Here is a 13,151-nt window from a genome sequence, read left to right as displayed (position 1 = left end):
AACTCAGGACCTTGAGTTTGCCAGGTAGGTTCTTATGCCACGGAGCTGTATCCTGGCACTTTCTAGTTTGTTTCATTGTAATACAATCTGATAATGCATGGGATAGCTCAGAATCTTTTGTATTTGTGAAAGGGTTAACTCCCTAACTCCCCAGAGCTATCAGAGCAGAGCAAAAAAAAAATGCCTAATTCCCCAGAGCTATCAAAACCGAGCAAAAAAAAAATACACCTGCAATGTTGTTCTGTCTCAACGAGATAAGTAAGACAAGTAACTGTTCTGTTCTGGGCACATAGTGACTGGGCTAGGATCCCCAGTCTCCATGGTTACTCAACCCCAAACCCCTCCAATCAACTTCTGCCAAGTCCTATCCTGCTCAAAATTAACCAATACAATCTGCTTCTGTAAACTCGCTTGCCTCCCGTTTGCACCCTTAAAAACCCTGCACAATTCCCCCTTGGGGCCCTCCGCACTTGTTTGCCTGGGGGACCCCATGCGCATGGAAATAAACTTTTTACTCCTCACTACGAGCTGAGTCCTTGGGGTCTTCTTCCCTGCGACGCCGGTCCTTACATTTGGAGGCCCCAGCGAGATCAAACTGAGATCAGACCTCCTCGCAGAGGGAGACCCCAACGGCACCTCTCTGGGGTAAGTAGTACGGCCGATTTTTGTTTACTTTCATTTTGGATTGATCCGCCGTTTCTTTTCGCCCCAGGCCAAACTCCGGCTCTACTTCAGGGGCAAATTCTGTTCTTGGGTGATCGGGGGATGCCCCACACGGTTTTCCGTGACTCACCGTCTGCGATAGGATTTTCCTATCGGTCTGGGGAATTTCATTCCCAATATGTGGTCCCTCTGGGCCAATCTGGGGAATTTCATTCCCAATCTGTGGTCCGTCCGGGCCAATCTGGAGACACCCCCTAAGGTGACTCGTCTGATGTGAAACTAATGCGTGAGAGTGAGGTGGCCGGCCTGTTTGTCCTGTGTGTTGTGACTGTTGTGATCAGTTATTTGTTGTGTCGCGCATACGCTAACCACTCTTTGTCTTCAGAACACCATGGGACAAACGACATCATCCCCATTGTCCCTCACCCTCGACCATTGGTCGGAGGTTCGAGAGAGGGCTCACAATCTCTCCTTACAGGTTAAAAAAGTAAATGACAGACTTTCTGCTCGTCTGAGTGGCCCACATTCTCTGTGGGTTGGCCACCGGAGGGGATGTTCCACCTTCCCCTCATCTTAGCAGTTAAGAACATCATCTTCCACCCCAGACGAGAGGGCCACCCCGACCAGGTCGCCTACATCTTGATATGGCAAGACCTTAGGAAAAAGCCCCCACCATGGGTAAAACCCTTCCTTCCTCCGCCCTCTCCTTGGTTGCCTGTTTAAACTTGTTACTAACTTAGGGGCTTGTTGCCCATTTCTGTTGCAGGATCCATATGGCTTATTAGATTCAAGGTTCATGATAAGAAAAATTATTTCCTTTAGCTTACCAAACTATGCAAGAAGCTCCCTTTGTTTGTGTCTTTAATGTTGTGGCACCTTGTTTAATATGTAAGACTTCAATTGATTGCTTACAACCTCAGCATGCCTTTTAAAAGGAGTATTTTTTTCTCTCTGGTGAAAATGTAAACATGTGCACATATATATGTATATCTATGGTTATTAAGAATCATATCAACTTTACCAAGTAAAAACCAGGTCATACTGTAATTGAGCCAGTAAAAAGGTTATAGTTTAAAAAAAACAGCATTTTAATATGGTAAAAAGACATAAAATAATTAAATATGATTTAGACTACTAGAAGGTGACTTCAAGGGTTCTGTTGTGAGTTTTAATGTTGTCTGAGAAGCGAAAAAAAAGGTAATTGACTGGTAATAGTAAAAAGAGGGACAAAGAGAGTGGTCTTCAAATAAAGGTGTCTGGCTATGTCAGAATGAAAAAAAGATTAAAGCTTAGTTTAAGAGGTATTATTGTAAGTTGTAAAAGGCTCAAGAGGATGTAAATTTTATTTGTCTTGGTTTATAGTACTACAAATAACAGGTTTGACAAAAAGTATATGTGTTCAAAATTTGACAGTATTAGATCAGTTTTGGTAAAAATATTCATAAGATTGTACTTTGCTGCAAAATGTTTCCATTAAAATGAGATTATAGGTGATACTAAAAATATACAAGTTCTTACATGTACTGTGAACATCTGAGAGATTATGCAGCACAATTTTGTTACCTATAAAAAAGCCCTTTTTGTTAAAAATATAATTTAAGTAAAATGATGGCCTGCCACGTGACACCCTTGGACAAAAAAACAGTGTGCCCTCCAGATGAAGCCGGCTCTCTGATCCAGAATGCCAAAACCATGTTCTCCTTTTGTGCCACCCTGACTGGACATCCAGAGGTAAGGAGGTTTCCCAGTATCGCCAGTTGTTCTCTTTGTAACTCAGTCGGCCCCACATGTTAGACAAAAATTACAAAGGTTTGAGAGGTTTAAAAAAATGCCCCTCAGCCAGTTAATAGAGATAACACAAAAAGGTCTTTGAAAACTAAAAAATTTACAAAAAGATAGCCAAGATGTTAAAATTGCTCTATGAGAGAAAACTTTTAAAAAACAGACGAGAGTTTCTGGGGGCAATTAGATACTGTAGGCTAAATTTTACTGAAAAGCTTGCCTCTATATGACTCCCATAAGGGAAAAACTCAAAATTCGCTGAACTGGACTGATAAATGTAAACAGGCCTTCCAACAGCTCAAGCGGGCCTTGACAGAGGCCCCAGCCCTGGGACTCCCTGACGTTACCAAGCCTTTCATCTTGTTCACAGATAAACTCAGGGACATTGTCAAAGGAGTCCTAACTCAGGACATTGGCCCTTAAAAGAGGCCTATAGCCTACCTCTCCAAAAGACTTAATCCAGTAACAAGAGTATGGCCCCCTGCCTTAAAATACTAGCTACTGTGACAATGTTACTTAAAGAAGCAAAGAAACACGCTTTGGGCAAGTGATTTCTGTGGTAACCTCTCACAGTTTAGAGACTCTTATCAAAACCCCTCCTAAAAAAAGGCTCTCCAATGCCAGAATTCTACTGTCAAGCCCTGCTTCTAGACCCAGAGTCAATGATATTCAAGACTTCTTCAGCTTTAAACCCAGCCACCCTTATGCCTGATGATAACCTGGAGGAACAAAGGACACCTCTCCATAAGTGTGCTGACATCCTCAAACTGCAGCGAAACCTACAGGCTGATCTTACTGACCAGCTTTTGGAAAATGCCGACAACTGTTCGATGGAAGCAGCTTCATCCAGAACGGCAGAGACAGATGAGTGGCCGGGACAGCAGTGACCACCAAAAAGGAGGTACTCTGGGTTAAAGGGTTAGAGCCTGGCACCTCTGCCCAAAAGGCGGAGCTCATTGCTTTGACTGATGTACTAAAACTAGCCACGAAAAAGAGGGTAAACATCTATACTGATAGTAGATATGCTTTTGCTACTATACATATACATAGAGCCATCTATTAAGAACGAGGTCTCTTAACCTTGGCCAGAGCTAAAAAAAAAAAAAAAAAAAGGGCTCCACAAATCCTAAATTTGCTGGCAGCAGTCTGGCTGTCAGCAGATTGCTGCTATTCACCTGAGGAAACAATTTGGCAGGTCAGGCCGCTGAAAGAGTAACAATCACATCAGAGAGGCCAGCCAAAAAAGTAACTGCTCTGATGCGAGTCCCCCCGACCTTATCAGAACCAGTCTACACAAAAAAAGACTACACTGGTTGTTGTGAGCCATCTAACGGATTCCAGTCCCTGTGACTAAAAGACAAGTACAAAATTTCTAGGAGCCACAGGACTGATCCAGAGTTTGAGACCCTGGCAGAGGCCTGTTGCCTACCTTTCCAAGAGACTTGGTTCTGTGGCAGCCAGATGGCCACCCTGTCTGCGATGATTTCATCAATGGCCCCCTCATAAAGGAGGCTTAAAAATTGATTTTTGGACACAAACTCTTAATTGTTTCCTCCTATTCACTAGAGACTCTCATCAAGGTCCCACCAGACTGATGGATGTCTAATTCCTGAGCCATACATTATCAGGCACTATTTCTGGAAACAACAGCTTCAAACTCGGCTACTTTGCTGCCTGAGGATGACCCCTCGTTGCCTCATTGATCACCTCACGGAACATCGACCTTATCTAGTTGATAAGCTACTGTCTAGAGTTCCATCCTACTTCTCTGATGAAAACAGTTATGTCTCTCAAGGTAAGCGGGTCATGGGAGCTGCCGTTACACAAAATCTTAGGTTCTATGGGAACAAATCTTAGAGCCAGAGACATCAACATAGTGGGCTAAACTCGTTGCCCACACTGAGGCCTCAAGTTGTCTTTATCAAAAATGGTGTTTACTGTCTTCTGGAGTCAAAAGATTAAAATTGCTCCCCAAATTTAGACTTGTTGGCTGCCATCTAGATGCCAAGCAGAGTGGCTACTATCTGCTATATAAGCCATTGGGCAAAAAAAGATTTGTTATACAGGAAAATAATTTAACAAATGCCACCTTCCAAAAGACAGCCAAAAAGCCCCAAAATCAGTGGGGATTGAGATAAGCTTGACATTACTACTGATCCCACCTATTTTCTTTGTCAGAGCCCATTTACACTTAAAAAGACCAGCATCTGGCAGCTCAACTTCCAAGAGATTCCGGGGGCTAATATCAAGCTAGCCCAGTCTGTGAGCTTCAGATGCCCTCAGTGCCAATTGGTAAATCTAAAAGTACTACAACAAATAAAAACCACTGGTTATCGTGGGACTATGCCTAAAAACACTAAAAAATAGATTTTACAAAAATAAAAGTGTTTTCTACTTAGTTTTCTACTTAGTGTTTCTACTTAGTTTTCTACTTAGTCTGAGTCAGCTCTGATAGCAGTTTCTCTGATTTGGTCTCCCTTTTTATCCGTGGGGTCCAACAATGGCCTGGCTTTTATAGCCTAGTAACTCAAATTAACCTAAGCTTTACAGATCAATTAAAAAAAAAAAACTCGATTGGGCTTACCAGCCTCAGAGTTCAAAAAAGGTAAAAAGATAAGTTAGATTTTAAAGACTATAATTACTAATGGCCTTAAAAACTGGCAAAAACTGGGTGAGTCTCTTTTCCTTCTGCCCCTTTGCATACGTGATACACCCCCTATGTTGCAGATATTTCCTCTTTTGAGGTTTTATGTGAGGTTTCTAAAAATTAGCTAATTTAACTAATCAAGATCTTATTAAGTCTCCCCCAGACTTTTCAGCTAGCTATGACTTCCATCCACTGGTTACTTCGCTGCTGCCCACTGCAGCTAAAGAGCCTAGGCACCTGGACAAGCGACCTCACCGTAAATCTCTTGAGAGCGACCTCACTGTAAATCTCTTGAGCCGCAATAGACTGTCAAAATAGCTAAAAGCCTGCCTGGATTCAACGTTCCCAATGCAGACAAGTCCCAACTTCAAAAGACCATCAGCCTGCAAATAAGTAAACTGTCATTTCTTCCAAAGACACTTTAAAGCTTAAGATTGTCTAATATAACTGATAATTTTGTGTTCTCCTCCTTTATAGAGACCCCAAGGAGGCCTCAGTCTGACTTAAAAATTGTTACTTATATGATAAAACAGAGTAAATTTAAATGTTGGTTTTCTTTCTCCTTTTGGTTAACAGCTTTAATGACAGCTACAAGACCTTTGTTAATCCTCCTACTGGGCCTTATGTTGTAAACAAGTTGATAAACTATGTCAAAGTTCTTAAAAGCTTGTGATTTTAAAGACACATACAAGGTTATAAACAGATGCTAATGAGTCAATCAATAAAAAATGTTGTACTCTTAAAAATTAGCTTCGTTATATATGTATTATAACAAACCTGTAAAGTGACTTACTAAATGTTTTTTTATCCTTTTTCCCTAACTGATATGTTAACTGACCTAATTGATATGTTGAGTAACACTCTCCTCTGTAAAAAATTACAAAAATCTCACCTAATTGATATGTTAACCATTGTTGCCCTCTACAAACTACAAAAGCTGTACTAAAACAAGCTAACAAGGGTTGTTAATCACTGCTAGGCGCCTCTATTCTCCATTAAAAAAAACTAAAATGGCAATTAACTTACATTTATTTAAAGTAACCTGCTTGTATGCAGAGAGATTTGCGTGTGAGTTTGGCCCTTTACTCTGACCTTGACACATAACCGCCGTTTTCTGTTCTGTATGATGCCTTATTGCCTCCCTCTCCCCTCACCTATCTGTCTAGGCCATAAAAAATTTGGGTTTCTGGTGACCTCCTCCCGACCCGGTGATGACCTGTCATAAAATAAGCCTGCCCCAAAGTTTAAAAACTGTTTAGCTTCAAAAAAATTACCGGGTAATACTATGGCCCAAACCCCAATCGGTGCTTTCCTTTTGTTCAGTATGTATCAAATGAGTTAGATATCAGGTCTTTATAAAACTTAAGTTCCAGTGTCTCATAACTTGTGACCCCTTCGCACTCACTAGCAAAGACAAGCTGTCCTGAGATAATTAACTCTCCACTTTCTTCTCCAAATATTGCTGCAGACGTGCCACTCTGAAATAACGTCAATCTGCAGGATGAGAGTAATTTAAAAAAACACCGGGGGCTCCCGAGATTGTCAGAGCTAGGTAAACAACAATACAGTTTCCAGACTTGGGTCAACAAGTTTGATGGCTCTACAGGTTTCTTTATAAATCACATAACTCAGTTTATTAACTCCCAAGTCTCTCAAATAAAAATAATGGTCCTTAGACAACAACATACTCCCTTAGCTATAACTGACCTCTAAGATTAGAGGTATTATACAAAAAAGGGGGGGATGAAAGGGTTAACTCCCTAACTCCCCAGAGCTATCAGAGCAGAGCAAAAAAAAATGCCTAACTCCCCAGAGCTATCAAAACCGAGCAAAAAAAAATACACCTGCAATGTTGTTCTGTCTCAACAAGATAAGTAAGACAAATAACTGTTCTGTTCTGGGCACATAGTGACTGGGCTAGGACCCCCAGTCTCCATGGTTACTCAACCCCAAACCCCTCCAATCAACTTCTGCCAAGTCCTATCCTGCTCAAAATTAACCAATACAATCTGCTTCTGTAAACTCGCTTGCCTCCCATTTGCGCCCTTAAAAACCCTGCACAATTCCCCCTTGGGGCCTTCCGCACTTGTTTGCCTGGGGGACCCCATGCGCATGAAAATAAACTTTTTACTCCTCACTACAAGCTGAGTCCTTGGGGTCTTCTTCCCTGCAACGCCGGTCCTTACATTTGTTTAAACATGTGTCAGAGGCTGGTAATGAGTGTTATAATTTGGAGAAAATCCGTGTGTTGCTGAAGAGAGTGTATTCTGTTGTTGCTGGGTGGAATGCTATATAGATAGACAGTTACCAAGTTCATTCGTTAGAGAGTGTGACTCAACTATATTTTGTTTTTGATTTCTCTGGCTGGTTGATCTTTTGTGATAGTGAGGCACTGTGGTTTTATGATTGTATTGATGTTTGTCTAAACATTTTATCAGTAGGATTTGTTCTATGAAGCTGACTATGCCCATGTTTGCTGCACGTATGTTTATAATTGTGACCTCTTCCTGTTTAAGTGTCCCATTGACCCATATACGGTGATTTTCTTCGCCTCTTCTGATCTATTTTGGCCCAACGTTCACTTTTCTGAAAATAAGATCGCTACTCATGCTTTCTTTCTGACTTCTCTTACATGAAATTCTGTGTTGTACCCTTTGATTTTTCAGTCTGTTAGTTTCTTTGGGATGAAATATGTTTCTTGCATACCCATATCACTGGATTTTGTTTGTTGATCCAGTCTGTCCTTCAGTTGGCAAGTTGAGACCTTTTACATCGAGATTCACTACTAAGAGGCCATTCACTCACTTATTCCTGCCCTTGCTTTATTTTCCTGTTGCTGATTCCTTTATTTTTCCCTTTTACCTAGTTGCTACCCTGATTGGTGCTTTCCCTCCCTTAGACTTTTGCCACTGCCGCCTTCATTGGCTCTGTTGAGGAGACACATGTGAATTTTTCAGAGTGCTAATTTGGTGGTCACAAATTTCTTAAGGTGGTCTTTGTCATGGAAATCCTTTATTTCTCCATCAATTTTGAAAGATAGTTTTGCAAGGTATACAAGTCTGGGTTAAAAGTTGTTTTCTTTTCAGGTTAGAAAAACTTCTGTTCAAGCTGTCCTGGCTTTTAAGGTTTCTGTTAAGAATCTGTTATAATATTAATGGACTTATCAGTGATTCGTTTGCTTTTCTCTAACAGTTGCTAAGATTCTGTCCTTGTGTTGAACCTCCAGGATTTTTGACTATGAGGCATCACGGACAGGTGGTGGGTATTCAGGAACTTAGATACCTCAGATATCCACATGGTGTGTCCTTTCCCCGTACTTGGAAAATTTTCTATAGAAAGATTTTTTTACGCCACTTGTACCATCTTCTATTCAATTCCCCTTCGTCTTAGTTCAGTCTCCTTTGTGTCATCCAGTAGCTTTTGGATTCCTTCTCCTCTCTGTTTCTTAAGGCATCTCTGCATAGTGACCACTTTTATGTGCCCTGTCTTCTAGTTCAGACACTCTCTTTTCACACTGGTCACTTCTGCTGGGCATTGTTTTAAAAAATTCTGGATTTCCATCTGGTACCTTTCTGTGTTCTCTGATCGCTTGGTCATCTGTGTTTTGAGTCGGTCTGGTAGCTCTGCTTGTTCCTTATGGGCATTTTCTTCATCTCACTGATCATGTTGTTTACTGAGTTCATTGTATTTGATTTCAGCAAGTACCTGTTGATCTGGGGTTTTTGTTCTTTTATCATTTCATATAATTCAAGAATTCAGATTCTATTTCCTCTCGTTGGATCTGCTTTAGGGAAACTAAGAGCTTTTAGAGACATTTTGTCTCCTTCTTTTGTCATGTTTTGTGTGCATGTGTATGTGTGTGTGTATGTCAGTGTGTGTGTGTGTGTGTGTGTGTACACTGAAGGCTGACGGATGATTGTTGCTAGTATGAAATTTCTTCAGCTGGTGTCTGCTCTGCAGGACTACACTCTTCAATGTGTTTGTGTTTTAGTATTCAGTGACCTCTTCAACCCACTCAGTTTAATAGCATTGGACACAGTTTCTGTGCTGCACGGAGAGAATACGCGTGGGTTATGTGAACGTCAACAGACCCAAACATGCATCAGTCATGCACATTAAAACCTGCGAGGTGGTGCCTGCCTGTAATCCCAGAACTCAGAAGGCTGGCGTAGGAGAATCACTGTGAGTTCAAGACCAACCCAAATGACATGGTGAGATCATGTCTCAAAAAAAAATGTTTTAAAACAATTTCTCCCTTTATCAGTGCCCCCTTGCAGATTGTACTATGCTGCTGTGAACAGTTGGACTCAGAAGGAGAGGGACCAGGGAAGAAAAAAAAGAAGAGGAAGGTTAGGTGTGCTGGTGCAGGTCTGTTATCCCAGCCCTCGGGAGGCTGAGGCAGGAGGATGACTGTGAGTTCAAGGCCAGTCTGGGCTACCAAAAGAAAGAAAAGGAAAGGAAGAGAAAAAGGCAAAGTTAGTAAGAAGAGAGAGGGAGGCAGGAGAAATACCCATAGGTAAAGAACAGGAAGGAAATCAGACTGCTGGCATTGTTTTTATAGCTAGAGTAAAGTTACTGTGGAGAAATATTTCTGGGAGAAAGGACACACACACAGAGCTGTAGCCAGAAATCGATGGAAACAGACAAATCCCAGTGCTGCATTAGTAATCAGCTTGTCTGGGTCCTCTCTGCCTAGTTTTGGTGAGGGTCACCTGGACTTGCCCATGAAAGGTTCTGTTTAGATTAAAGTACTGGTGAGTTCTTATTTTCATTTGCATGCATACAGACACCTACTTTGTACCTGCCAGATGAAAGGAGAAAAGAGGGGAAATAAGGGGGAGGAAGACAGGAAGCAAAAGGGAAAAGGAAACCCTCCACAAAGTACCTCACGTAGTAGCAGAAACAGAAAATCCGAGCACCCCCAGGCGAGGCTGTGGCAGAAGTGGCCCAGCACCTACTTCTCCACCAACTTCTCCAGAGCCTTTCGGGTCCGGCTCCTGCTCCTTCTGGCTCCGGAAGCCTCCAGCCCAGCCCTAAGCTATGCAGCCTCTGACTCCGCAGCCTTCCCTCCACCTCCCCTCCACGGTCCTTGCAGGATCACTCTATAAGAGTCACTCCCTATCCCACAAACCTGGGGTGCCCCTGGGCTCCCTAGCAGTCAGGATCCCTCAGCAGGAGGCAGGGAGCTCCCCAGCAGGCATGGGCAGCGGGCAGGATGTTAGGAAAGCACAATGCTTTGGGAAACGAATGGACCAGCATTTATTTTGGAATCAGCCTCACCTCTCCGTTCCCCAGAGTCCTGTGGCTCAAGGGCCCTGCCCACCCACACAGCCGCCTGTCCACCAAGTCCTAGGTGCTCAGACCAGATTCCCCATCCCGAAGATGGCAGGGCCGAGTGCTGGCCTGGGTCCCCTCAAATGCTGCTCTCTGGTTCTCGGTTTATCTGATTCTTTGGCTTGTGCATCTCCCTCTCTGGGGTCCTCTCTGGGGTCCTCTTCCAGATGCGACTGTAGTAGGACTGAGAGCCAATGGGCCAGGCCTCACCTGAAATGCCATTTCTCTCCCTCGGGTCACTGATCCTCTCCAGAGAAGCTGTGGACACAAGACCCGGGATGTAAGGTGGGCAGCTCCCCAAGAGCAGTCTGGCTCCTGGCTCCAAACCCCTCTGATACTACGTGCATCTTGGTGAGAGTTTCTCCTGTTTGCCTTAGCTAGCTTTCTCGCCAGCATCTCAGAGCCTTTCTCCACCTTTCCAGCTATGCTAGAAAAAAGAAATACCTAGATTTTAAAAACATTCCTGTAACATTACTCTCAGTTTGTTTTGTCTGGGAAACTTTGCAGTGGAAAGCATGGCTGACTGGGGATTCACTTATGCAGTCACCACCTAACCCCTGAGGGCACCTCAGCTCCCTCTGCCAGCCAGCCAGACACCGCCATGGGCATCATCAAGTGACAAAGATAATTGGAGACCTTGGAGTCAGGGTCATTAAGTTCATACTTGAACCCTAAATAGCAAAATATAATGGGTATCCAAGAAATAAGCCAAGCAGCCTTTTATGATGGCTAAAGAAATTCCTAACCAGCCAGGGTTAGTGTAGGAGTAAACGAACAGGAGGAAGTGATCACATGAGCCAGGGGCTAGAGGCCTGGCCAGGGTATATAAAGGCCCAGACCAGGAGGAGGATATCAGTCCCAGAACCAGCTCCTGCCACCACCTCCAACTCCACCTTGCCCTCCACCAGCTCCACCATGTCTTGCTGCGGCTCCTTCTCCTCCCTCAGCTGCGGAGGCGGCTGCCTGCAGCCCTGCTGCATCCGGGATCCCTGCTGCTGCTGCCCCGTGTCCTGCCAGACCACCGTGTGCCGGCCCGTGACCTGCGTGCCCCGCTGCACACGCCCCATCTGCCATCCCTGCCCCAGGCCCGTGTGCTGCGATCCGTGTGGCCTGCAGGAAGGCTGCTGTCGCCCCATCACCTGCTGCCCATCGTCCTGCACAGCCGTGGTGTGCAGGCCCTGCTGCTGGGCGTCTACCTGCTGCCAGCCAGTGACTGTGCAGGCGCCCTGCTGCCGGCCCCCGTGCTGCCGGCCCGCGCCCTGCCGCGTGACCTGCAGGGGCCCCAGCCTTGACCCTTGCTGTTGCTGAGCCCCTGTGGTCACCAAAGGTCCCCACACAGTGTCCAGGTCTATCCTGCCAGTGCTCACCACACGCTAGCAGGACAACCCCATTCCTCTTCAAAGTAGCTGGCGCAGTATGTGAAGACCCCTTTCAGAACAGCAGCACACAGGGTCTGGCATCCTGCTGGCCTGCACTGGAACTCCTTAGCATGTTGTCTGTTTTCTAATAAACTCATACTCCCAGCATGGCAGTCCTGGTCTCTGTGGCACTTCCTTCCATCAGGTTGTCTTCCCATTGTCCAGGCGTGTTTCCCAAGGCACAAGAAAGACCAACCCTCTTACACTGTTCTCTGAAACAACTTAATGGTCACTGTCAGTGGCTGCCCAGACCCCATAGCTGCTGGAGAAGGTGGCTGTGACCATCCCTTCACGGTGTGTCCAGAACTGCAGACACGGTCACCCCTTTGGGGCTGGCTGTCCTGCACCAACAAGGACAACAACAACAGCTGTGTAGCTGGGTTAGGGGCTGGCACCTGGTGCCCAGTAACGGGGGGACGAAGGGAACCCAGGCAGTGTCTGCCAATCTCCTTTGTTTTCAGAAGAAAAGTGAGTGGGACTCAGTATTAATACAGCTACAAATGTAACTATACTCACGCTGCCCACAGAAGACCCCAGAAAACATAGCTTTCCTGACATTCAGCCTTGAAGTCAGCACGTCCCTGAAGTATGGTGAAAGAACACTCATCTACCCAGAGAAATACTGTCCTTTTGTCTTTTGTGCCCCTGTACGACTGCCTATTTGGGTAGTGGATCCCTTTAGAGGTCTAGAATTTGATAGAATGTGGCTTACTATGCCTGTTTTTATGGGTATTGTGTTTGCACTGGCTCTCCGGGGCTGCTTCTTTCTGTGCTCAAACATTGCATGAGTGACATTTTCCAAGCCAGTGACTCCGCTGTGGTCACTCCACACACGTTTACTGTCGTCTGCTATAAGTGAGACTTGACCACCCGCACGCATATGAGGGAATCTAAAAGGGGCTTTGCTTCAAAGAGTTTATAGTCATTTAGAGAGATGAGATATGGGGGAAAGTCATCAGTACATAATATAAAAATATAGAGAAAGAACAAAAGTATCTTAAAATGGCAAAAGATTACAAACCCATCAGAAAATATCATGTAATTGTTCACAGAATATATAAGAATATGTTAAAAATTAAGCTGTCAGATATGAAGACATTTTACGAGGAAAAAGTTTTTGTGTGTCTGTATGTCCTTTTCCCGAAAACAATTATCTGTGACATTGTGTTTTGGTTTGTTTTTTGGAACCGAGAATTGAACTCAGGACCTTGCACTTGCCAAGCAGGCACTTACTCCGCTGAGCTAAACCCCTGACCCTGCCTGTGATACTATATAACAACACAGAACAGTAGTCAGTGGTAACGTCC

The 13,151-nt window shown here is 44.2% G+C and overlaps 1 protein-coding gene across 1 annotated transcript; it reads left to right on the top strand.

The window, feature by feature from the left end:
• Positions 1-11,283: 11,283 nt before the first annotated feature.
• Positions 11,284-11,957, top strand: LOC106027026 (keratin-associated protein 2-1-like). The gene has a single exon (XM_013149438.2). The coding sequence runs from the start codon at positions 11,342-11,344 to the stop codon at positions 11,732-11,734; it is 393 nt and encodes a 130-aa protein (XP_013004892.1). The 5' UTR covers positions 11,284-11,341; the 3' UTR covers positions 11,735-11,957.
• The last annotated feature ends 1,194 nt before the right edge of the window (positions 11,958-13,151 follow it).

The sequence above is a fragment of the Cavia porcellus genome, unplaced genomic scaffold (assembly GCF_034190915.1).
Source record: "Cavia porcellus strain 051 isolate PalLab524CR breed Dunkin Hartley unplaced genomic scaffold, mCavPor4.1 scaffold_6, whole genome shotgun sequence".
Classification (NCBI taxonomy): Eukaryota; Metazoa; Chordata; class Mammalia; order Rodentia; family Caviidae; genus Cavia; species Cavia porcellus.
The sequence above is the reverse complement of the archived record's forward strand: the minus strand, read 5'-3'. Positions and strand labels throughout refer to the sequence as shown.

What these genes read in the sequence shown, in the direction of transcription:
- LOC106027026 (XM_013149438.2), top strand. Translation starts at nt 11,342, where the DNA reads ATGTCTTGCTGCGGCTCCTTCTCCTCCCTCAGCTGCGGAGGCGGCTGC.